The sequence below is a fragment of the Haemaphysalis longicornis genome, unplaced genomic scaffold (genome assembly GCF_048455015.1).
Source record: "Haemaphysalis longicornis isolate Haplotype H1 unplaced genomic scaffold, Haemaphysalis longicornis Haplotype H1 scaffold_12, whole genome shotgun sequence".
NCBI lineage: Eukaryota > Metazoa > Arthropoda > Arachnida > Ixodida > Ixodidae > Haemaphysalis > Haemaphysalis longicornis.
In genome coordinates, this window is record NW_027526225.1 from 108,335,699 (window position 1) to 108,359,784 (window position 24,086).

A 24,086-nucleotide genomic window follows, 5' to 3' on the forward strand; every position below is an offset into this window, starting at 1 on the left:
CTACAGGAGGCTGAATGCAGTCACCCAGAAAGACGCGTACCCCTTCCCGAACGTGGACGAAATCGTCTCAAACCTCGGGGGTGCGGGCTACTTCTCCATCTTGGACGCCAGCAAGGGATACCTGCAGGTCGAGATGCGACAGGGCGACGAATGCAAAACTGCATTCACGTGCCACCGGGGGCTGTATGAGTTCGTCCGCATGCCTTTCGGTCTGTGCGGAAGCCCGAGCACATTCCAGCGGCTGATCGATCGGGTGCTTGGAGATGCCAAGTGGCAACACGCACTCGCCTACCTGGACGACATCGTCGTGTACTCCCGCACCTTCGAGGAGCACCTCAGCCACTTGAGGGACGTTTTGGGGAAATTGAAGGCGGCGGGAATCACACTGAACCCATCCAAGGCCCAAATCTGCAGTTCTCAAGTGAGTTTGCTCGGGTACAAGGTCGAGCGTGGGCAAGTGTCCCCGGACCCAGGGAAGTTACAGGCAATCCTGGAATTCCCCGCGCCGAAGGACGTGAGCGGGGTACGCCGATTCCTCGGAATGGTAGGGTACTACCGTCAGTTTATTCCGGCCTGCGTACGCCTGCAAGAGCCCCTGACAAAACTACTCAGGAAGAACGCTCCCTGGGAGTGGGGAGAAGCGCAGGAGCGCAGTTTCCGGCGGCTATCACAAAGCATTGCCGACACGGCATCGCTAAAGCTGCCGGACGTCAACAAGCCCTTCGTGATACAGACGGACGCAAGTGACCTCGGCATAGGAGCCGTGCTCCTCCAAACGGAGGGAGAGCAGCTGCGACCGGTGGCGTTCGCCAGCCGCGCACTAACGCCCGCTGAGAGAAACTACTCGGTGACGGAGAAAGAGTGCCTGGCCATCATCTACGCACTGCGGAAGTTTGAGATGTACGTAGAGGGGACCAAATTTACGGTCGAAACCGACCACATGGCACTCACGTGGCTGTCTCGCCTCCGGGAGCCGAGCGGAAGGCTCGCGCGGTGGGCCCTGACCCTACAGCGCTTCGAATACGAGGTGCGATACCGCAAAGGGGCCACAAACGTGGTAGCCGACGCGTTGTCACGGGCACCAGTACACGACGAGCAGCCGGCGGGGGAGGCCGAGGAGGAGGCCGAGGGTCAGCGACCCCTGTCAACGAGAGAAAAGCGCAGCGAAGCGCGGGAGCATACGCGACCCGAAAGCGTGGAGCAGGCGCACATGGTGGGAACAAGGCCCCCCCTAGAGGTAGCATTCAGCCGGACGGAGCTGCTGCGGGCCCAGAGAGAGGACGACTTTTGCCGGAAAGCAGCCGCGGGCCTCAGCAAAGACTCAGAACCCCACAGCGCCGACGGGACGAGCCCGAGCGCACCCGGTATGGTCGCAGGCGAGCTGGACAGTTTCCTGCTGGATAGCGATGGAGTGCTGTTGAAATATGTGCCAGCAAAAGACGACTCAGACGAGTGTTTTAAGGCCGTAATTCCTCGCAGGCTCCGACGGGCCGCGCTGCAGCACTATCACGACGCAGACGGTCACGGTAGCGCACCAAAGACATGGCAAAAGCTTTGTCGGCACGCTACCTGGCCGGGCATGAAAGCCCAGGTGTGCAAGTATGTACGTACGTGCCACGTCTGCCAGGAGCGCAAGCCGAGGGGAGGCAAACCGCCGGGCCTGCTGCACCCCATAGTAAGCACGAAGCCGTGGGAAATCCTAGCGTGCGATCTGATGGGCCCGCTGCCGCGCAGCAAACGGGGGTTCAAGTACGTGCTCGTGGTGACATGCCACTTCAGCGGAATCGCAGAAATCTACCCGCTGCGCAAAGCGACGGCGCAGGAAATCCTGCAAAAGCTGTCCGAGGTGTTTTGTCGGTACGGATTCCCGAAACGGCTGATTACCGACAACGCCGCGTACTTCACGTCGAAAGTCTTTCGGGACTCGTGCGCCGTTATGGGGGTCGCGCAGCAAACCACTTCATGCTACCACCCCCAGGCCAACGTAACCGAACGCCGCAACCGGGATGTGAAGCCACTCCTCGGTGCTTACGCGCGCACCCACCGCGATTGGGACGAACATCTCAACGCCATCTCCTTCGCGCTACGCACCAGCGAGAACCGCTCAACTGGCTTCACACCAGCCTTCCTCACGTTCGGGCGAGAGCTACCGACGCCTACGGACACAGTGTTGGCCAAACGGCTCGACAACGGGGAAGCGCAGACGGCAGTCACCGAGTACGCACGGCGCCTGCGGGAACGATTGGCAACCGCCATCACAACCGCAAACCAAAACAGGGAGAAGGCTCGGGCAGTGCAAAAGGCCACCTATGACCGCTCCCACCGAAACGTGGAGTACCAAACGGGCGACACAGTGCTGAGACGGAACCACGCACTCAGCGACGCAAACGCAGGCTTCGCGGCCAGTCTCGCGCCCAAGTGGGTCGGACCATTCGTCGTGGCAAAGAAAGTCTCGCAGCTTAATTACGTGCTTCGAGAGGCCGAAACCGGTCGTATCACTCGGCCGATTCATGTGGGGGAGCTCAAGCCGTACTTCCAAAGGGAAGAAACGGCAGGCAGCACCGAGGAAGCGCAGGAGCAGAACCCGGCGAAAGCGCCCCCCGCGAACGCGGCAGGCTCTCATCGCTACAACACCCGACAGGGACGGCGAAATCGCCCGCGGCGGTCGAGCGGCATGCGGGCGGCTGGGGAAAAAGGGAGGAGCCTGCAACGTCAGCCGCCCAATCGCGGGCCAAGGGACCCCCTGGCGGCGAACACGTCCCAAGCAAGGCGAGAAGCGGCCGGCACGCAACCCGCGGGACCAGTCTCACAGCGGCTACCGAACCGACATGGAGAAATGCCCACCGCCACCACCACCCAGCAGCAGCAGCGGCAGCACGGGCGGACGGGGGCCCCGGAGAAGGACCCGGTTCAACTTCGGCCAGCATCGCCGGGACGCGCGCTACCGGCCGTGGGACGAGCGGATGGAGAGGCCCGGCCGCGGCGGAGGCGCCCCAACGGCCACATACGACGGCGTGGTGCCACGTGCGGCCGAAGCGGCACGACCAGGGGCGCCGTCGTGCGCGCCGCGGCCTAACTGGGCGAGCCGCGGCGGCCCATCACCCTCCACGTGCCCCGCGCAGCAACCACCGGTCCAGCCGCTGCGGGACCACAACTTCCGCGGCCCGGTGCCAGCCGCTCGACACCAGCCGGCCCCGGGGGGCAGCGGGGAGCCCCGCAAAAAGCGCAGCGTGGCCACGTGGGTGGTCCAGGAGGGAAATAGCCCCCCACGTGGCTACTGCAGCTCGGCTCCCTGGAAGGCCCAGCTGCGGATCGAGCCGAGCCTGCCCCTGGAGCTCGTCCCCGGGGTCTTCCGGGGCCACACGCCGCGGGACTACCTGGCCCGCTTCCCCGACGGCGTCGTGGCTTCGGACCCGCTGGCCACTTACTGCCCCGACTGCGGCGTGCTGCTGGTGTCGGAGGCGAAGCACCGGGCCCTCACGGGGCACGGGCCGGACCTGGACCACGGAGACGACGGTACCAACGTGGCGGCCGTGCGGGCCCGGATGCTGCGGGACCCCGCGTACCGGGCCGCCATTTTGGCCCCACCGGCGGGCAGCAGCGACGCGGCCGGACCGGGCGGGCCCATCCAGGAGGGAGGCGTGCCAGCGGGCCGACGGGGCCGTTCACCGGTGGCCCCTCCGGCCAGGCCTAACCCCGAGGCACTGAGGCTGTGGGAGGGGTCGCCATCTTGCGAGGCGGCCGTCCTGCAGCCGGCCCCTGCCCAGCATGAGGAGGCAAACGCCTCCAGCGAGGGGGAACAAGACATGCTGGACCTGGAGTGCGGGGAGCACGACGAGCACGCAGTCCGCCTCCAGAAGCTCTTGGAGGAGCTGGAGGCGGAATAAAAGGTAGGCGAAACCGCTTAGCCTAAGGTGGTTAGAACGCTAGCCATCTTGGAGTCGTACACCATCTTGAAACCGGGGTGGTGGCAGTCTTAAGGGAGGAGGAGTGTGGAAAGGGTAGTGGCGGGAACCCGCTCTCACCGGCGCGGGTCAGGTAGGGGCGATCGCTCCTCGCCCGGAGGCGACGTCGTCTCCGCCACGTCACGCACCACGTGAGTCCAGCCGGCCCAATGGGGCGCGGGGAGAACGCGGTGACGTCACGAGCCGTACGGCCGGGCGGGAAGAAGGACGGCGCGCGCACCAGAGTCTAGCCCGGGACAGCGACACGATCGCCGGCCAGGTAATTTCCTCTTCCCTTTTCGCAGGCGAAGCAGCAAGCGGGCGCGGCCATCTCGAGCCGAACGGCTCCGGCCGCCGCCATCGGAGCAAGAAGCAGGGGGACCGGGGGTTCGAAGAATAAACCCCGCCATTGCTTGTGTTGGACGGTTGCATTTGTGTTGTCTGCCCCTCACGCCGGCCCGTATACACGGTCGCCGCGTGCGGTGGACCGTCCAAGTCACACCCACGCCACACTATTAAAGACATATAAGCACTACAATTCAGTCAATTCTCATCCGCGGGCTGTTGCATCGCTACAAGAGCATCAAAGCCATTATGATCACCAGACAAGCAAAGCAGTAGTGTTACAAAATAGCAGTACACATAAAAAATCGTGCATGCGGTAATTATATTGAGGGCCAATCGCTCAAAAGAGCAGCAAGATTGTCTGGCCATGCTTAGATCCACTGCTTCAAGCAATAGTCGTGTTGCCGTCAATTCCACGGCTCTCAAAATGGCGGCACTCCAGGCTTCGGCGCTGGTAGATGAGTGTGCTTGTTGGCCTACTTCGACGGGTCGTCGGGGGATTCCGGGCTGCTGCATTCTCGATCGACTTTTCTTCCGGGTAACGAGCTGCGTATTTCATCCAGCTTCCGGAGTTGTTCCTGCAATTATCAGTTCAGTTTATGCGTTGCAAAACTGACTGGAGATATCACTTTCATGCAAACAAGCCAATGCACATTTAGATTTGAAGTGCGGCTTTCTCCTAATATGCCCCACCCTTGCTTGTAGGCTCGTTGCACTAACCCTAGACACGAAATATGCTCACTGATATGGTCATCATCATCAACCTATCTACGCTTACTGCAGGGCAAATGCCTCTCCCATAGGTCTCCAATTATCCCGGTCCTGTGCTAACTGCGACCAATTTGTCTCCGCAAACTTCTTGATCTCATCTGCCCATCTAACTTTCTGCCACCCCCTGCCATGCTTGCCTTCACTAGGGATTCACTCTCCTACCCTTAATGAGCAACGGTTATCTTGCCTTCGCACTACGTGCCCGGCCCACGTTCATTTCTTCTTAATTTCTGCTAATATGTCCTTAACGCGCGTTTGTTCCCTCACCCACTCCGCTCTCTTCTTGTCCCTTAATGTTACACCTATCATCTTCCGTTCCATTGCGCGATGAGTCGTCCTCAATTTAAGTTGAACCCTCGTAGTGAGCCTCCAAGGTTTTACCCCGTAGGTGAGTACCGGTAAGATGCAGTTGTCATACACTTTCTTATTTGCTGATGGGGTAAACTACGCCAATAGCAGAAAAAAATATGGGAAAGAATGTGAAGGCGACAACCTAGTTGGACTTTCTGCACTGTTCAACTTTCATCTCGCTATCATTAGGCCACAGCTTCGTCTATAGTTGCGTCCTCGTTGGCAGTTCTGCCGAGTGACATTTTGAGCTGTCCTAGCCTCTTTCGCCGTGGTGTACTTTTTCAGTCCTCCCCACAAGCAACTAGCCCTTTGTCAGAACCCCCCTATGGCACTGCTGTTTCTTTTCCTCAGCAAACGCCCCATGCCTTGCCCTTCGATTTTCTGTATCAACGATATGCCGTATAACCCACACCAAAAATGCGGAAATTTCAGTGGCAAAGTAGGGGTGCGGATAATACGCGGGGTTTTTCCTTTAGTGCAGCTTCACGGCAATGCGCGTTGTGCCGTTAAGCTCCTACACAGTAACACTGACTAAAGTTTACATAGTAGCGATTGCGCAAAACATACAAGGATAGGGAAGAAAAAACAAGGACGAGCGCACTCTAACAACTGAGTTTTATTAGTGAATTGTGACTTTCGCTTGCAGTCAGTGTATTCTACTTGCTAAATATATATTTTTTTTTCTGTCTACATAGTATATGATGTGTTGCTTGAGCAGTAGTTTTGGCGCAGCATTTCCTGTATCAAATGTGCGGGCAATACGCGAGGATATTTTTTTTTCTTTTCCGGCGGGCTGAAAGTGCGGATGATATGCAGGGGCAGGTTGTACGCGCAAGGTACGGTACCTTACAACTCGCGTGCTTCAAACATAGAAATCTAAGGCTTTTCGGCTTAAACACAGTCACTTTACCTTGACGGCTTGCATGTGGGTGGCTCGCTTGGCATTGATGACCCGCATGGGAAATGGGTTCAGCTCGCCGAAAGCCACCTGCATATACAAACAAAACTCGTACTATAGATTTCACTCTTCCTTGGGGAACATGAAATGACTGTGCAAAGTTTTTCTTCACCACTGACTTCTGTTTTCCAACGCTAGCCGCCTTCAGAAAGGCACACTGATGGGAGGTTAGGAGAGCGGCTCAATTGCAAACAGTCGTCATTTTGGCAGCCACAATTTCGGGCTGCAGTTCTAACATCGTATACATTTAGAAAAATGCATTATAGGAACAGAATAAAAAAAATACAATGGTTTGGCTGAACCAACCACAAAATATTGTGCAAAACAGCGTACATACATTGCTGCTGAAATAAAACGTCCAATACTTCACATAGGGTATGTGCTACTCTGTGTTTATAATACTTTAATAGGCTTCAAACACGCATGCATGATTCGGAGTATGTCACAAATTTCTTTTGGTTTACCCCCGTAATGCTTGCACTCAAAGCAATTCACTGACTGATTCATTGATTGCTTGGTGCATGCTCCAGCATGCACCAAACTTAAAGGAGTGCTGACACCAATTTTCCACGTTAATATTATTGCACAGTTCGCTTCCTTTACTCAACAGAATACCCTGGCTGAAATATGAGCGGCCTGCGACGCGAAGAACATACTTTAAACGGATCTCATTTATCGCGCCGACGGAGCAGCGCGCGGAGCGGCACTCCGCAAATGGACATCAGCGTCACACCATCGCGTGATAGCTAAAAGAAATGACGCGACAGCGCTTGTTAAAAAAGGGCCCATCTCCCCGTGAGGGGGACTCGAGTAAATGCGTCGCATAGGGGGTGGGTGTATTGCGTTAACGTTTAGTGTTTGGGGAGTTGGTGGTAGTGAATGCGTTGTATCAGCAGCTTCTTGACGTAGTTTGAATGAGTCAAGGATATAAGGCGCGTTCGTAGCCTTTCATTCTGTGTCGGTTTTGTGGCGCAGTGGGAAGAGCACCATGTACCTCGCGTTCCGCCCACAGGTAGTGAATGCGTTGTATCAGCAGCTTCTTGACGTAGTTTGAATGAGTCAAGGATATAAGGCGCGTTCGTAGCCTTCCATTCTGTGTCGGCTTTGTGGCGCAGTGGGTAGAGCACCATGTACCTCGCGTTCCGCCCGCAGGGTCGTGGGATCGAAACCAGGCGCCGGTAAGTATTATTTTTTTATATAGTGTAGGGGGAGGGGTGCGGACCTGTTGTTGAGAGCGAGGAGGGTAGCGTGATGCGGGAGAGGAAAAACGGTGGAGAGGGCGCACCTGGAACGGCTGTTGCGGACGCCGAGGCACGCCGACAACGCCGGGTGACATCGTGAGTTAAAGAAATGCTCTGCATTTAAAACTCGTGGCGTCAGTTCACGCGCGCGGCCCCGCGAGCGGCGAGCGGGCGCTGGCGCATTCACAAACGGGTGCACGTAGCTAGAGCTACAGGCATAACCGCTGCCCAGAAAGGCACTGTTGGCAAAAATAAAATTCCACACACGGGAAAGGAAGCGATAATATAGCCCGAAATCGCAACAGAAGTCGCCATCAGGACTTTTATTGAAAGCGGTCATCGAATTTCCGCCGCAATGGTAGGCCTAGCACCTTCAGGCAGCTCAGCCGTTCAGCGTTCAGCCGGTTCAGCCTATGGGTTCAGCTCCGGCGGCGACACGGTCGAAACAACGCCCCCACCGGCCTCCGCAGTGTTTTGACGTCCGCACAAAGCGGTGAAGTCATGCCGGGATTCTGTCATATGCGCCTGTCGGGATGAAAGCGCGGGAATTTGAAACGAACGATTTTCAGGCCGTTCAAGACCGTTTTCGCGGTCTTCCATTGTTGCGGTAGCTTGCCCGTCCGCCAGCACCGGGCAAACCACCCAGCATAGACAACCTGAGACCCATCTCTCTAACGTCGTGCGTGGGCAAGGTGCTAGAACATGTCCTACTCAACAGATGGCAACGTTATTTGGAAGACTCCAACATATATCCAGATACAATGCTGGGGTTCCGGACCAAACTGTGTACCCAGGACGCCATGCTGTTACTCAAGAACGAAATCGTGGACAGACAGTTTCCCGCGTTGGATAACAGAGCGGTGCTCGGACTGGATCTCCAGGGAGCATTCGACAACGTACACCACTCGGCCGTCCTTCGGCAGGTGTCCCACCTCAACATGGGGGAGAGGACATTTGCTTACATCAAAGATTTCCTGACCAACCGCACCACGCGGCTTGTGGCAGGAGAACTACAACTACCGCTCAAGCAGCTGGGGAGCACGGGGACCCCGCAGGGCTCGGTGATCTCCCCTCTGTTGTTCGCAACCTCGTCATGATAGGCGTTGCACGAAGATTGGAACGCGTTAGAAACATCAAGTACACGATCTACGCGGACGACATCACGCTGTGGTCAACGGGAGCAAGCGACAGCCAGATCGAGGCAGCCCTCCAAGAAGCCGTCGTCGCCGTAGAAGAACACCTACGACCCACCGGACTCAAATGTTCACCAACCAAGTCGGAACTGCTAGTGATCTCACCGCAAAGTGCGTGACGCCCGACAACGCAGCACATCAACGTGGTAACCCAAGGCGGAACGCCGATACCGCACGTGCAGACGCTCAGAGTTTTGGGGCTGCACCTCCAGGACCTGAACCGCAACAACGTTGACGGTACAGAAGCTCCACGCAAAGCTCTCGCTGGCCACCCGCCTACTCAAGAAGGTGGCCACGCGGTACCAGGGCATGAGAGAAGACAGTCTACTACGACTCATCCAGTCGTTTGCAGTCAGCCACATCTCTTACGTAGCGTCGTTCCACAATTGGAAAGCGGAGGAGAAGATCAAGATTGACGCGATGATCAGAAAGGCGTACAAGACGGCCCTGGGCCTATACCCCCACACCAACACGGAACGCATGCTCGCGTTGGGAGTTCACAACACGCTGGAAGAAATCGCAGAAGCCCAGCGTGTTGTGAAGCCCAGCAGAAGCCCGAACGGCGCAGTATCACCGCCTGTCCCAGACCAGGACGGGAAGAACGATACTACAACGTATCGGAATCAACGCGCCAGCGACGACCCCGGAGGTAGCAAAGCAGCTACCCCGGGACGTTCTCCGAAGACTGAGGGTCCCACCCTTACCGAAGCACATGCATCCGCAAGTACACCAAGAAAGAAGAAAGGCGAGAGCCACGGCCCTCACAAAGGGTCACGCCAACGATCCGCGCGCGTACTACGTGGACGTGGCGAAGTATCCCCACCGGCCAAACACGTACGCAGCAGCAGTCATCGCAGCAGACACCGGAGTACTCACAACGTCGGGAAGCATACGGTGCAAGTCGCCCACGCAAGCCGAGGAGTTTGCAATCGCACTGGCACTAGCGATCCCGGGTTGCCGCACGGTCCTCAGCGACTCGAAGCCGGCAATAGTCAACTTTGCTACAAACAACGTCCATGGAACCACTGCAAGAGTATGTTCAACGCTAGCAAGACCGGAAACCAACGTTACCGTCAAGTGGTTCCCTGCGCACGCCGGGGAGCTGGACGCGGGCCCGAACCGCAACGAGGAGGCAGATACGGAGGCACACGCGCTAACTAGCCGCGGGTCTCCGTCAACGCATTCCTCGGAGCCGCAAAGACCCGATGCCGAAGACGAAGAGTATTCCATAACCTACGGCGACGTTCTGCAGTGGTACAGAACGAGCAGACGCCTCTACCCACCGCCTCACCAAGACCTACAACGCAGCGAAGCAACCACACTACGGCAGTTGCAAGTACACGCCATATGGACCCCAGTCTGGGCAAAGCACGTTTGCCCGGAGGTATACACCACGGATATATGCCAACACTGCAAGAAGGCGCGAGCCACCCAGAGACACCTCCTCTGGGACTGTACGCCACCGCCGGGTAACCAAGAAGAAGCAATGCCAACTGCCATCAGCAGCAAGATCATCGCCGAGAGCTAGGCAACCAAAGAGACGTGGTCCAGCACGTGCTTAGCATCCTGGAACGCCAGCGGCCGAAAGCGGCGCCCCCACGGGTTTGACGCGAGTAGGTTGCTGCTCCGGGACGTCTGAGCACGCTAGTGTCTCGCTTTAATTACCCTACCCCTTCCCCCCTTTATGCCGGATCGTCAATAAAGTTGTTTCACTCACTCACTCAGGCCGTTCAATGTAATTAATTATCGCGCACTGAAGTATTTAAAGTGCTGTTTCGGGTTTGCCAGACCATTAAGCGTCGATGAAAGCAATAAAAGTGTAACATGAAATTTTCGTGTCAGTGCATCTTTACAGCACACCGTCCACAATTTACAACTGCCGGTATGTGCTATTCTGTGTGTGCGCCGGCTAGGCTAACACATCATTTTTATCTCGAGGCTCTAGACGTCAACTGGTACCTGCACCTTCACATATGAGCACTTTTTTCAGTCATACGAGCTGACAACGTTAGAGGTCAGATGTTAGGCTTAACGTCTTACATTTAGGCTTCGCGTTAGGTAACTTTCCAGTTAGTGCTCATCGTACGTTGAACTGTGGGTACCAGTAGACTGCATCACCGCGAAGTGACGTGGTGATGCCGGGCCGTTGTATGCCCTTGTTGCTCCCACCCTCTGCTGTACACCTACCTTTGTGCAAGTCAGTTATAAACTGGAAAATACGGGAGACATCACGAAAGAAGTTTCTAATAAGAGGCTCCATGAATTTTCAGCAAAACCGGCAGAGGTAGGTTAATAAAATGACTTGGCTTGTGGCTTAAAATAAAAATCTAGAGTAAACAAGGACAGGAATGAATGTAAGAAATGGAATGCCTCCGCAGCTGATAACGTGGCGTGATGGCCTGCCACACTCGCGCTCTGGCGTCCCAAGGTCACTGCGACGCGATGAATGACCTTGAGAGACATGGCGTAGTAGTGCTTTCGCTCAAAAAACGTCGCGGAATAAAAATAGATTAGCTGGTAGTCACGCTCGTCTCGTCTTTATTTGCTGCCGTCTTTTTGCGCTCTGGTTTTATTCTGAGAGATAGGGTAATAGTGCTTTCGCAATAAAAACGTCTGAATAGAGTCCAGCAACTTGGTTTATACTTCACTGCATAAAGATCCGTCATAAACGGCCGTTTAAGTTGCCTGAACGCGGGGCCGCGTTTTTCATCGAGTCACTTCTAGGGTGCCTCGATTCACGCGCGTCCGCCGTTGGGCCTTGGCATGAGACACTCCGGCTGCTCCGAACTTGGCGCGTTCACCACCACCACCACGGAAACAAACGTTGGCGCCGTTTCCGCGTGATGCCACGGCGCGGCGCCACGGCCGTATCGTCCGGCCACGCTAGTCCTTCTCCCCTCTCCCTCCTACCTCCGCCACCCTCCCTCACCTTTCTTGCCCAACCACTCCAGCGGGGCAACTTTCCGCCGCGAAAGAACCCACAGCCGCCGTCCCCTCCGCAAGCCGTATCTCGCGTTGCGTGCTCCTCCGTCGCGCCGGCAAGCCGCTCTCTCCCGCGACGCTCGTGCGAGAACAAGTTTTTCGCCGTCACCGCGCGCGCGCACGCTGCTTTGCTGAACGAACGACGCTCGGTGGATTTCCCTCCGTCGCTGTTGACGCCGTGTTCCCGTAGTACACTGCAAGTCCGCGAAAGATGGCCAGGATCGCGGTATACCTGGCGGCCCTGCTGCTAGTTGTCTGCTTTTCCGCGCTTGCCAGCGCTGACCACCACGAGTCCAAGGTAAGCTGCTTTCTTTTCCGCACCAACCACCACCGGCAGCTAGCCAAGCCAGCTGCCTCTCCCGCGTTTCTTGTTTTCCTAGACGCGCCGGCTAATCCGCAGAAGCACGCATGCACTCGCGAGATCACGCTGCGATGGCTGTCAGCTGCAGAACGTCGAATAAATTCCTCCTGAAACGAGCCCCGATTGACCAATATTGTGGACAGCGCACGCGATGACCGGTGTAAACAGGCATTAGACCAAGTGCACGCTTGAATCGAGGGTGGTTTAAGCGGTGGTCTGCTTGTTTTTTGTATGAAGTGTGAGTCCAGCAACGTTCACGACGTTGGACGTAGCGCAGAATACTGTCCCTTCCCTTAGATAGCTGCGCGCAGTCGCAAAACTTGTCCTGGTGCGTGAATGGTGAAGTAGACGTGCCTGCTTTAAGAACAGTTTCGGGCTAATCTAGACGCAACCGTTTTTCTTACGCAACGAATGGTCCAATCTAGTCTCACGGAAGCTCCAGAATACGCCTATGAGCTACACAAGAGGTGTTAAAAAGGCAAGTGTCCACAGGTGCCTTGAAGTTGCTATTTTTGTAAGACCACTGGTCAGTGCAGTCCGCACTTTATTACATTGCGATAGCTTTGAAACACCTCAGCGAAAGAGAAGGAAAATGCAAGAAGCAACAAAACCTTATCGTAGGCCTCTGTATTTTAGGGTTGCCTAACTGACAGTAAAACACTGCGCGAAAGGTGATAAAAGCACCGCACATTCCATCCAAACAGCTATAACTCGGCAGTTTTTTGAAGCCGAACAACGTCTGATGGCGCAAGAATTTTACGATGCCCTAGAGTGCGCAGTTTATTAAAGTAAGGCCCGAAAAAGAGTGCGCCCAGTGATTTCGCAGCGACAAGACGCAGACAGGTTCTTAGATCTTTCGCCACATCCGGAAGAAACGTCTTTTAAGAGGTCTCTTTTTTTTTTGTTCGTCATATTGGACTACTCAGAATTGTTCCAAAGCAGAGCCGTATTTCATTTGCCCATAGAATATGTCTATGGCTGGAGCAGTTTTGGGCTAGGAATTGATCTCGATAGACAAATAAAAGAGGCCAAAGGTAAATTCGTCGAACAGAACTGCCGAATACAGAACCCATCGGCGACAATCATTTCCTCTGAACAGTGACATAGCCGTGCATCTAATATGTTTCGCACAAGATCGCGTCAAAACGCACCGTTCGGTGACTGCGCAACTTTCAGCAGTCGGGCTCTTCGGTCAACTACACGGCCGTCAGATAAGCGTCGCGCCTGGCCTTGCTGAGATACGTTGAATTTGCTGGTTGGTATGAATCGTAAGCAGGCATACCCGGCTGGCGCGGTAGTGGGGATCTTGGTTAATCAAATCTCGGACACGCCTCGCGTAGTTTGCGGGTAGTTCGAGGACTGCCCTCGCCATAGAAATACGTGTTAAAAACATACTGGAGTGCGTTGGGGACAGTACGCGGTTAGCCCGGAACTAGTAATCGAAGAGCCCCAGTACCAAGCGCGAGACTATAGCGGTGTGCCATCTAGGACGAGCTATCTACAAGCAAAAACCGCGCTATTCGTTAGGCGTGTCACCTGCGCTTATTTTTGTTTTGCCGCTTGGTTACGCATACTCTGTTCAAAATACGAGACTTCATCGCATGCAGCCTCTCGGCAGAAACAGCTTGTCGAAGACGCTTTGCAGTCAAGCAGCAATGCGGGATCGCAGTCAGCGGGCTACGCCGTAGATGTGCTACGCCTGGCAGCGAAGCAGACCTTACGAGCGCACACTAAACCAGTTAAAGAGGGAATTTCGTCTATTCCGATTTAAACGGATGAGAACATTCGTTCGAATCAGAGGGAGCTACTTTTATAGTCGTGACTTCGACAAGGTCTGCTCATCCCATCCGGGGATTCAAATTAGGTGAGTTCAAAAATACTGCTTCCTCTTCACTTGACCAATAACGGAGGAAAAAGCGAGGCATGCAGTTTTGCGCATCTCTATATGGTGCCCCGGAGGGCCTATCTCACCAAAGGCAAGATAATAATAAAAAAGTCTTCACTGGTGTGTTTGTAATCTCCGCGTTACAAATAATACGAATGAGGAGGCAAAGTGTTCACCACAACGCGTTTAGAGTGCAGTCGCCGAATCCTGTGGACGTAACACGCCCCTTCCCCCATTTCTTCTTTATATCCGTATGTGTCCTGCATCCTGCGGCTTAACTCAACACGTTTTATATTCCAAAGTTCAAAACACACGATCCGTAACGTATCTTTTTTGTCCCTCAAAACGGCAGTGCTCCAAAAAGGGTTCCCCGAACCACTTTTTAATTGGTCTCCTGTCACCCCTTGTTTGCCATCTGCACACAGAGGGCGCGCTGCACTTCTCTAATTTCTTCGTTTATTTTTGTCGCTGCGAAAACTCTGCTCATTATCGCGGTTTTCGTGGGTGGGGGGGACGGCGCGGTGTCGCCTAACCTATTCGTGGGCGTTTCATGTGCGACCGCGCCTTCAGTTAACCGGGTGACACTGCAATGCCGTTGACCCATATCGCCGTTGGCGGTAGTGCGCGCCGTACCGACTCAAGCGCGAACAATGGACAGCCGTGAATGACCGCATATAGACGGCTACACTCGCTGCTCTTAGGTACAGTCCTGGTCAAATGAAACGCAAACACGAAAATATTGGCCAGAACACACAAATAGCGCGATTTCTTTCCACGAAAGCCGAAATTACGCAATTAGTTACAGAGACGAAGTTGGAAAATGTGGCTTATACCTCTAGGAACAGTATTTTTCAATTTTGCGTGTTGTGGTTCATATTTTGTGTTCGCGTTTCATTTGTCGATGACTGAGCAGACTGCCTGGGCGTTTTAAAAAAAAGTGTGCCATACGGAACCACATACCAGGGGCGGTATTCTGTTTGTCCGTTTTGGGCTTTGGGTTGACTATTGCGCAACTGTTGTTGTAAACACATTTTGAACGACTAAACCTGTTTTAAACTATCTTTTATGTGTTTAATGTTCTGCCAGCGAACCAAGGCGACGAAAAATCGTCTGCTCCGAGAAGCCGCGCCTCTTAGCTCCGCCGAGCTTGCATGACGTCACATCCGGGTTTGAGCAAGCCAATCAGGGCTTGCTCAAAACGGACACAAAACATGAGAATACCGCTCCAGTATCGCTTTCCGTCGCACTGCGGTTGGTTAAGTTCCCCACCACCCTCTTCCTCTTTTGTGAAGCACAGTTTGCTTGAAGACGGCTACACTCTCTTCGCTGAGTGCGAGCTTCTCTCAGCAGAATGGCGGGTAAAAGCTTCGAACGATAACGGAAACGTGAAGGGTGTGATACAAACTGTATATCCTGTATTGGCGACAACGTTTATATTCGAACACCATCGCGCCCTCTGATGTCATTTTTTCTTTCAAAGTAACCCAACCCACGGCCGGACTCGACTCTCCTCCTCCCGCGCTAAGGGGAGCGCGGAGGAGAGTCAAGTCCGGCCGTGCCCAACCTCCCGGAGAAGTCCGGCCTCCGCTACACCCTCGTATCAGTTAGCATTCTCCTATCTCCTGTATCTGTTCTCCTAGATATACTTGTCAAGACAGCCTTGCGCCTGTGAAACTTCTTCCTGCCACCACTACAAGCAGGCGCTAGCAGTTCAAGCGACCAGTGAGCGGACGAATTGGCGGGTGTTCTACGTCTCACTGATAGTGTATGTCGCGTCGAAAACGCACTGCAGGAAAGCCAACATTCTCTGACTGTGATGATGATTATGAAGTGAAGAAAAATTAAACCGTTTCCCGTTGTCGGATCAAACCTGGCCCCGTCGCGCAATGACGTCTGTCCGATTGCACCATACCGACACGTTCGAAGCAGGTTGGATTTAAAGAGGGGTGCGTGGACGTGCAATTTAGACAGAAAAATCATGCACACCTCCGTCTAATGACGACGATGGTCGAACGCGAAGCTTTCTTCGGGCGAAATCAGATGGCGAAGGGTCAAAGCCATTGCGATCAAAAGTCCAAACTGATCGCTGTATCCAGAGGAGATATTAGCATCCTGTACTTCGTTTCATCGCGTCCCCTGCACTGCGAATCCCGATTCCTCCACAGAGTCTCTCGGGTCTTCTCGCGAACCCTCCAGGGAAGCCTGGGTCGCCGACGCACCCGCAGCTTACCGTAGATCTGAAGAAAACTTTCTGGAGTAAGCGCAAGGGCCCGATGGTTGCAGCAGGCTTTCGGCGCGTTCCCGCGGTTCCACGGCAAAGTGGCTGCATGGGGCCCGTTCAAATAAACAGCCTTCCCGCCTTCGGGCCGAGCTCGCTCGAAATAGTAGTTCGAGGCTAGGGGGGCCGAGAGCCCCGGCATCGGCTCTCGCGCCTCGCTGTCTGTCAAATGTTTTTCGCGGGGGTGGAGTAACTGCGCGCGTCGCGCTTTTTATCGTCTCGTCCACCGGGTCGAGACCAGGGCGCTCGCCTCCTTTCCCGTCCGTTCGACTACGAGCGCGCCAGTGTAGCGTGCGGTCGTGTCGAATTACAAGCCAGACGTGATGACGGGAGCGAGCAGCGTTCCTTCCGTTCGTTAATTTTTGCGACACCGTCGTACTGCAAAGCGAGGCCTCGGTGCGCTTCGCTCGGTGCCTAGATGCATCCTAGATGTCCTCGCAATCACAGACGTGATCAGGCCAAGCTGAACATTGTTGGACATTCCACTCCGTTTAAATATTTTATCTCGCCTAGTCAACGCTCGAATTCTACCTTGTCAGGGGGTTTCAATTCGGGGCCCAGGACCTATCTACGACAGTGGCGCACCACTGAATTAGCGAACTGAGCTAACCAGCAGAGCAGTCTTTTGTTGGGCGGGGGACAGAAGAACCTCGTTTTAAGGGCACCGAAAATTGTTTCTTGAGTCGGAAACTTCGTTAAGTGGGCAACCCTATCAAATCGTAAACTTCGTGAAATCTGGAACATTGTAGAATCAATAAGTCATTTCGCCTGCGGGCAACTTCGCGAAGGAGTACGAATTTGTTCATTAGTGCGCGAGATTCGTACAATCGGGTATCGCAAAATCGAAGGTCAGCTGTAATCGACACTTCGAAAGTACGGAAACCAGCTGTCAGTCGAAGTCAGGGGATTTACTGCCTCAGCTGCGTATCAAGTACAGGCCCGCGGGGACGCGTGCAAAAACTAATCTGCCGCCCGCTCAATCGACGAGACAGAGAAGCTAAACAGATAGGAGGCTAGTGCAGTCCAACCCGCTTATAACGAACACATCGGGAAGCGGAAATCAATTCGTTATACCCGTTTTTCGCTATATCTGGAGATAAAATCTGTATATATACAAATGGTAACGGAAAACGAATATTTGTTCTTTATAGCCGGTATTTCGTTAAAACCGGGTTCGCCATAAATGGGCTATACTGCATAGGCTCTCGCCACAGTCTTCAGTCTGAGAAATTAAGCTACGCTACTCCAAGATGCTATACAGCCAAATATAGTAACGCTTAGGCGGTCGCATTCATATCGCGCGCGACTGTATACGCATGTCTCTGGGGGTTTCTTCAGGGCGTGCGAACGCGCAATCGTGCTATTCGTTTTGGCCTACTCTCTGCTATTGAGTATGATCAGTGTACGTCGCTCCGGTGCAAGCAACGAGTCCTTTTACGTGCTTAAGCTATCACCCTACACTTTCCGCGGCGTGAACTTCCTTCAAGACGCCGCGATAAATATGAAGTAGTGGTGACGCTTTCGCACTCGATAAGAACGACGCGCGGTACGCGCAACAAAACGCGGATTCTGACAATGCGCTTTGCGTAGCGTAGATGTGCTTCACAGATAAAAAAAATTGGCCGCGTATCTGCTCCTTTCGTTGCAAATGTCGACGAAAGACGATAGTCGACTGGCGCCCCGGCCAAGTAAATGCTTCCCTTCTCTTTCCCGCTCACCTCTCATGCTGTTCCTCTCCAGTCTCGTTCCTCTCGAGAAAACACGCTAGAGGTCTGCTCAAGTCAATTTAAATTTACCGCGTTCCACTGCTCCAAGTCGGATGTCTCGATGCCAGCGCTGCCGTACGGCGGAGACGCGCGTGAATCGAGGCACCCGACTACAACGTTTATAGAACCACGTTGCCCTATCCACGGGCGTTCTAAGCGGAACGCTCGTTTTATATCTTAAATGCCGCCAAGAGGTGGCGCGGGCAACAGCAGGCGACGGTTTTCTGCCGTTGACGTGGTATTTAATTTGCTATCGCAAAGACCAAACATATCCATGCATTTTTTTAATAAAGGAACACTGCAAATGTCACTTACGTATTGATTTGCTGCCTTATATTTACGTAATGTCTTGTTCTTGTTCAACAATGTTGACAAGTATGAACATTATCACCGGATTTAGGTGTTTAGATTTGGCTGTGGGTATATTGCGGAGCTTTTGTTTCACTTTGGCCGGGTGGCTAAATCGAGTGACAGACAGACAGACCAAAATTTCTGCGTTTAAGTAGCCCAAGAAAGACTATCGTCTTTAAAAAAACAAGTCAGGTATGCAATTGCATGCCCAGAAGTTTGACCAAGGAACGCGCAACCCGCCGGAACACGCGTTGTCGCGCGACGGCGATAAGGCCAGCCCGTTCGGGCCTGTATCATATTGCCCCGTGTTTTGTCGAGCGAAACCGACCCGGTCACGGCTCGGCTGCCCGGCCCCGACCAAGTTTGCCGCGCCGCGTGGGGAACGGGAGAAACCGGAGAAGCCGCAGGCGACCTTGTCCCGAAAAAAAGGTAAAAACGCAGAAGATGTGGAGTGAAACCGGGGGTGTAGCAGAGACCGCTGGGAGCGCACCTTGGGGCTTGGGAACAGCACGGGAGCGAGCGCCGCTCCTTGCAGGACCCCCGCACGAAGGACTAACGACCTTCGAGCTCTGACAAATGACCGGTGTATGGCTGATACACGTAATTTTCCCCCCAGCGCGTAGGAGGATTTTCTGCTGTTTTGGTCTCACCGTTCCTTCTCTTTTGAAAAAGAAGAAACTCCGCCGCTGCTAATCGTGGTTCCTCGTCTCCCTGCTTCCCGTGTGTGTAATCTTCGATCGTCTCAATTAGGCGGCTCTGCGATTCATGAAGCCCCTAGCTGCGCAGCCGCGCTTGTATAGCTTGATGCGCTGGCAACGTTTCTCGGCGAAAGTTCTGTTTATGCTGGCGGATTGGCAATGTGTGTGTGTGTGCGTGTATATATATATATATATATATATATATATATATATATATATATATATATATATATATATATATATATATATATATATATATCCGCGGGAAAGACGGAGCCTCCTGTCCACCAGTGAAGCGGTACCGTAGGAACCATTATCCGCGCGCAGACACGCAGCGGGGGAGGGGCGAAGATGTGGGCCGGGGCTTGAATTGATGAGCCGGCGAAGTGAGCCGGGCAGCAGCTACGGCTTCGGCTATGGCTGCGCGCCGGCGACCAGAAACGACGTGGCGCAGAAGACGACGAGAGGGAAGAAGCCGCCAAGGCCGCGTGCATACCACACGGTCGGCCCGACGAGGCCTCGATGCACGCGGCGATTGTTTCCCATACGGCTTTGGCCACGCCGGCGCGCAAAGAAACAAAATACTCGGCGCGCGCGGGCTCGTCTGGGGAATCACGGGCATAAATATATATACGACTTCGCGGGGCGTCCGCCCGAATACCCTGGTGACACAACGGAGAAGATGCCTATAGATTACGTCGCCGCTGTCCTTTATTTTTCTTGATGCTGTCTTCCGTGTGTGAGTGTACCTGTGGGATCCTTCGCTGCAAGGACGCCCATTCGGTGTTAATTCCGTGCAGCGTGGCCGAAGTTGAACGCGCTCATCTGTAATGCTTCTCGTTCGCGGACGATCTTATCTGGACGGCAAGTTGATTATGCGTTCCCGTACATCCGAGTGCATGGTAGCCAGCCATTCCGGCCCGGTACAATAAAGAAATCCGGTGCTAGACCATTGAGTTGCGGGCTGCGCGGTGCCTAAACGGTAAAGAAACTTACAACTCTCGCTCGCGCTCTCCACGCATGCACCGAACACGCTGTTGTTTCACGTAAAGAGTGAGGTTGGTTGAAGCTTGACACTTTCCTGGTGCAAGCAAGTTCGAGTGAAAAGCGTGAGTCTCTCATTAAGGACACTCTACGACTGTTTATATATATATATATATATATATATATATATATATATATATATATATATATATATATATATATATATATATATATATATATATATATATACATACACAGTCGACCGTACGGAGTTTCGAGATATTCGGCCGAATGAACGAACAGATGAATCGCGGCTGGACGAGCTCCACGTTCTTGATTCAAGTGAACAGCAACGCTTCCACATGTTGATAACCACCTGAGGACGCAGATAGTCGCGGAAGAAACGGACACATTCACGGGTAAATCCGACGCTTACGGGAAAGATCTAACTATAATCATCTTTATAGAACCAAGAATTGTTTCTGAGGGGGGAAGTAAAGAAGGTAAAAAAAAAAGATAAAACCCAGCTGTTCACCAGGCCAGAAAGCAGCAGCAGCAGCAAGCAGCCTCGAAGCTTGTGGGAAGAGCCAAAGAGAGCTTCGCTTTAAAACGAAACAAAACAGGTGCAAGGACCCCAGAACGGTTCCGTCACTGGGTTTCCTGTTTGGGCCCGCGGATGAAATTGTGCACACAACTAATAATGCCTTAGGTAACGGGGGGGAGGGGGGGGGGGGGGGGGAGGCGAGCAAGGAATGTGCCCCAGAGCGCAGTATCGTGCGGATAAACTAAGTTATGCTGATACGGGCGCGCCGAATCGCTAATGTATTCGAGAAGAGGCCCCTGCGAGGGACCCGCGCAGGAGAAGGGGCCGCATTCTCGTTCCAGCGGGAGACCGGGCGAGAAAAGTTTTTACGAGCTTTAAAACCCCGCGGTGATGGATCCAAGGCAGCCGAGGCTCGGAAGACGCGCCCAGGGTGCGTTGCGGACGACACGCGGCGGGCATGTGACGGCGACGACGGGAACGGAAGAAGCGACGCGATCAACGCAGGGTCTGCAGCCGCGTAGATAGCTGCGGGGCGGTGGGCCTCGGTGAAGTTTATTCTTTTTTTTTCTCGTGGGGGTGTTTGGGAATGGCCACGCGGTCTCGTAAACAAAGTTTTCTGTGCCGTTCTTTCGCTTCTTTTGGTCCTCGTGATGGATAAACAAACTTACTGATGTGTTCAGCTGGGCGAGCTGGAGCGTTCATAACAGGACGAGGGCAAGAGAAACGACACATACGAGCACTGCGAGGCTTATTGCGCAGGCGCGATGCATACCTAAAGCAAAAACAAACTACAAAACAACAAGTAAATTGCAACATAAAATAGTGAGCGCGTGCTCGCAGTATAGTTTAGGAATCGAGACATATATACTAATGTCCCCACCCGCCGCGGTGGCTCAATGGCTGAGGCGTTCTGCTGCTGAGAACGAGGACGCGGGTTCGATTCCCGGCCGCGGTGGCCGCTTTTCTGGTGACGCTGAAAACCAAAACGCCCGTGTGTACGAGATTTCGGCGCACGTTAAAGATCCACAGGTGGTCAAAATTATTCCGGAGCCCTCCACTACGGCGCGCCTAATCGCCTGCGTTGCGTCGGCGCGTTGAAACTACAATCAATCAAAATCAATGCTAATGTCCTTCGCAAAAAATGGTTGCCGGCAGTAAAGAAAGCTTGGACACTTACGAAGGGGTATCCGTGCGCGCTTCTACGCAATAAAGAAAAAGAACTATACGGCGTATTTTTGTTAGTCTAATGCCTAAGAAAAAAAATCCTCCGTCGCATGCACCCGCGCGAGGGACACTTGTAAATGCAGAGCATAGTGGGGTTCCGTGGTGTTGGTGTTGGTTCTGTGTCGGTTTTGTGGCGCAGTGGGAAGAGCACCATGTACCTCGCGTTCCGCCCACAGGTAGTGAATGCGTTGTATCAGCAGCTTCTTGACGTAGTTTGAATGAGTCAAGGATATAAGGCGCGTTCGTAGCCTTCCATTCTGTGTCGGCTTTGTGGCGCAGTGGGTAGAGCACCATGTACCTTGCGTTCCGCCCGCAGAGTCGTGGGATCGAAACCTGGCGCCGGTAAGTATTATTTTTTTATATAGTGTAGGGGGAGGGGTGCGGACCTGTTGTTGAGAGCGAGGAGGGTAGCGTGATGCGGGAGAGGAGGAGGGGGGGAGAGGGCGCGCCTGCGCGCTGAGCTGTTGCGGACGGACATCGGACGCTACATGTGAGTTAAAGAAATGTTCTCCATTTAAAAGACAAGCAATCAACAGCGCAATCGTCCGAGATATACGGTCGACAGCTTTTTCGCCTCCAGCGGTAAGGGATGCGCATTTCCCGCGTACGTTTGGAGGGGGGTGCGTCTTATATCTACGCGGAAATGAGACACCAGGTGCGCATGCGCACGAATCCCATTCGCGACGCAGATAGTTAACACTTCGATCACCGCTAATGCGGAAGTTGGCTTAGATTCGCCCCTTTTGTGTTTCCAACGGTGGTTCATTTCTCAAAGGCACCGGCGGAACTATGCATACGATCGAGCCCGATTCGGCAGCAAGCCACAATACGAAGGGTCATCGCTGCGGTTGCCTGCATGTGCATGGGGAACGGACGCGGCATTCGCTTAGTCGTGGGAAGACGGACACCTGCACGCTTCTTTTTCGGCGCTCCTTTCCGGCCGGCGTTGTGCGCGACTCGCACGCCAGCTTCTTTGTGTGACCGATCACCGATTGCACACGCGGCCGTGATCATGCCGCGGGATCGCGTCGTTCTTCCCACCTGCCCCATTCCTCAGAAAAGTGCACGCTACAGTCGCTGCACGATGATGCGCTCGCCCTCGGCTTCTTAAAGGTAAGGTGAAGCGGTTTTAGAATTAAAAGAAAAGTTGACTAGCAGCAAGTACACATTGAATAGTTCATGTGTACGAAATATTTTCGCAATACATGCAATAGAAGCGGCGCAATGAGCAAACAAAAGTGGCCCGATGCCCCGCCCCCATCTCGCCGCGCGATGCCGGAAGACCGAAGAGCGCGGGCGAAAACCGGCTGAAAAACGTCATACCTGGACTTCCGGCTGGATCGGCCGCCTCGGCCATGCTCTTTTCGCCGTGTTTCCTTGTGAATGATACTTGTTGTTGTTGTGGTTGATAGCACTCATATGTACAATTTTCGTGTTCAAAAAGTATGCACGAACGCCAAACGAGGCATACGTTATCATGCCGTATTCCTAAGCAGAATAATGCCACGCCGGGATGCTTGATAACATACGGAAGCGACAGCCGAGGTGGCTGTGCTTGATGGCAGAGAATATACTACACTACGTTAAATACTTTGTAAACCGCTCCAATGCGGTTTTTTTTTTTTATGCGACGGACGTGAATGTTCACGTTAGATTCTAGATTTAGGAATGATGGGGAATACTGCTGTACTTTGGCCGGGGATGTTTCGTTCCATTCCAGAAATCAAGTCACATTTGTTCAGGAAATACTTGTTTCGTTAAACGCGTCCGTTTTCTTTCCCTATGGGCTCAGGACAGTGTTCAAAAAAACAATTTTTTGGCGAAACTAAAACAAGGGGCCAATCCTGATAGAAGTTCTCTCCCGGCTAAGAGGTAAACAGTATTCGTATACAAAGTAAAAGAACCAAGACAACCAGATTACTTATTTGGCAAGTATACATGTCACGATAAGGTGATGTTTGTCTGGAATTAAAAAAAAAAAAACACCACTCCGAACCACCACCGTGCCATAATTTGTGTTGACTGCGGGGGCCAAATTTTTTGCCCAAGATTCCGTGTGGCTGCATATTATAACCTGGCAAGCACTTGTTGTCACTGAACCTCAAGTGTGCTCCAGTGATAGTCGGTGATATATATAATGATGATACTAAAAAAATTAGGAGCGAAAAGTAAATATACGGCCTCTGTCCGACTAGGGCGGTAAATGCTTA

The 24,086-nt window shown here is 53.5% G+C and overlaps 2 protein-coding genes and 1 pseudogene across 3 annotated transcripts in view; 2 read left to right on the plus strand and 1 right to left on the minus strand.

The window, feature by feature from the left end:
• Nucleotides 1-4,750: 4,750 nt before the first annotated feature.
• LOC144163209 (TBC1 domain family member 2B-like) overlaps nucleotides 4,751-24,086 on the minus strand; it is a 155,924-nt gene continuing 136,588 nt past the window's right edge. Inside the window, exons 18-19 of the mRNA XM_077694067.1 lie at nucleotides 6,322-6,399; nucleotides 4,751-4,867 (exon numbers count right to left, since the gene is read on the minus strand). Of these exons, the coding sequence (XP_077550193.1) occupies nucleotides 4,766-4,867; nucleotides 6,322-6,399 (180 nt within the window). The 3' untranslated portion in view covers nucleotides 4,751-4,765. The remainder of the gene's footprint in view (nucleotides 4,868-6,321; nucleotides 6,400-24,086) is intronic.
• Nucleotides 9,412-10,411, plus strand: LOC144162204 (uncharacterized; annotated as a pseudogene).
• The window catches only part of LOC144163210 (uncharacterized), a 102,504-nt gene continuing 90,175 nt past the window's right edge, over nucleotides 11,758-24,086 (plus strand). Inside the window, exon 1 of one of the 2 annotated variants that reach the window (XM_077694068.1) lies at nucleotides 11,758-12,083. In XM_077694068.1, the coding sequence (XP_077550194.1) occupies nucleotides 11,997-12,083 (87 nt within the window). In that variant the 5' untranslated portion in view covers nucleotides 11,758-11,996. The remainder of the gene's footprint in view (nucleotides 12,084-24,086) is intronic. The other variant, XM_077694069.1, reaches the window with a different exon arrangement.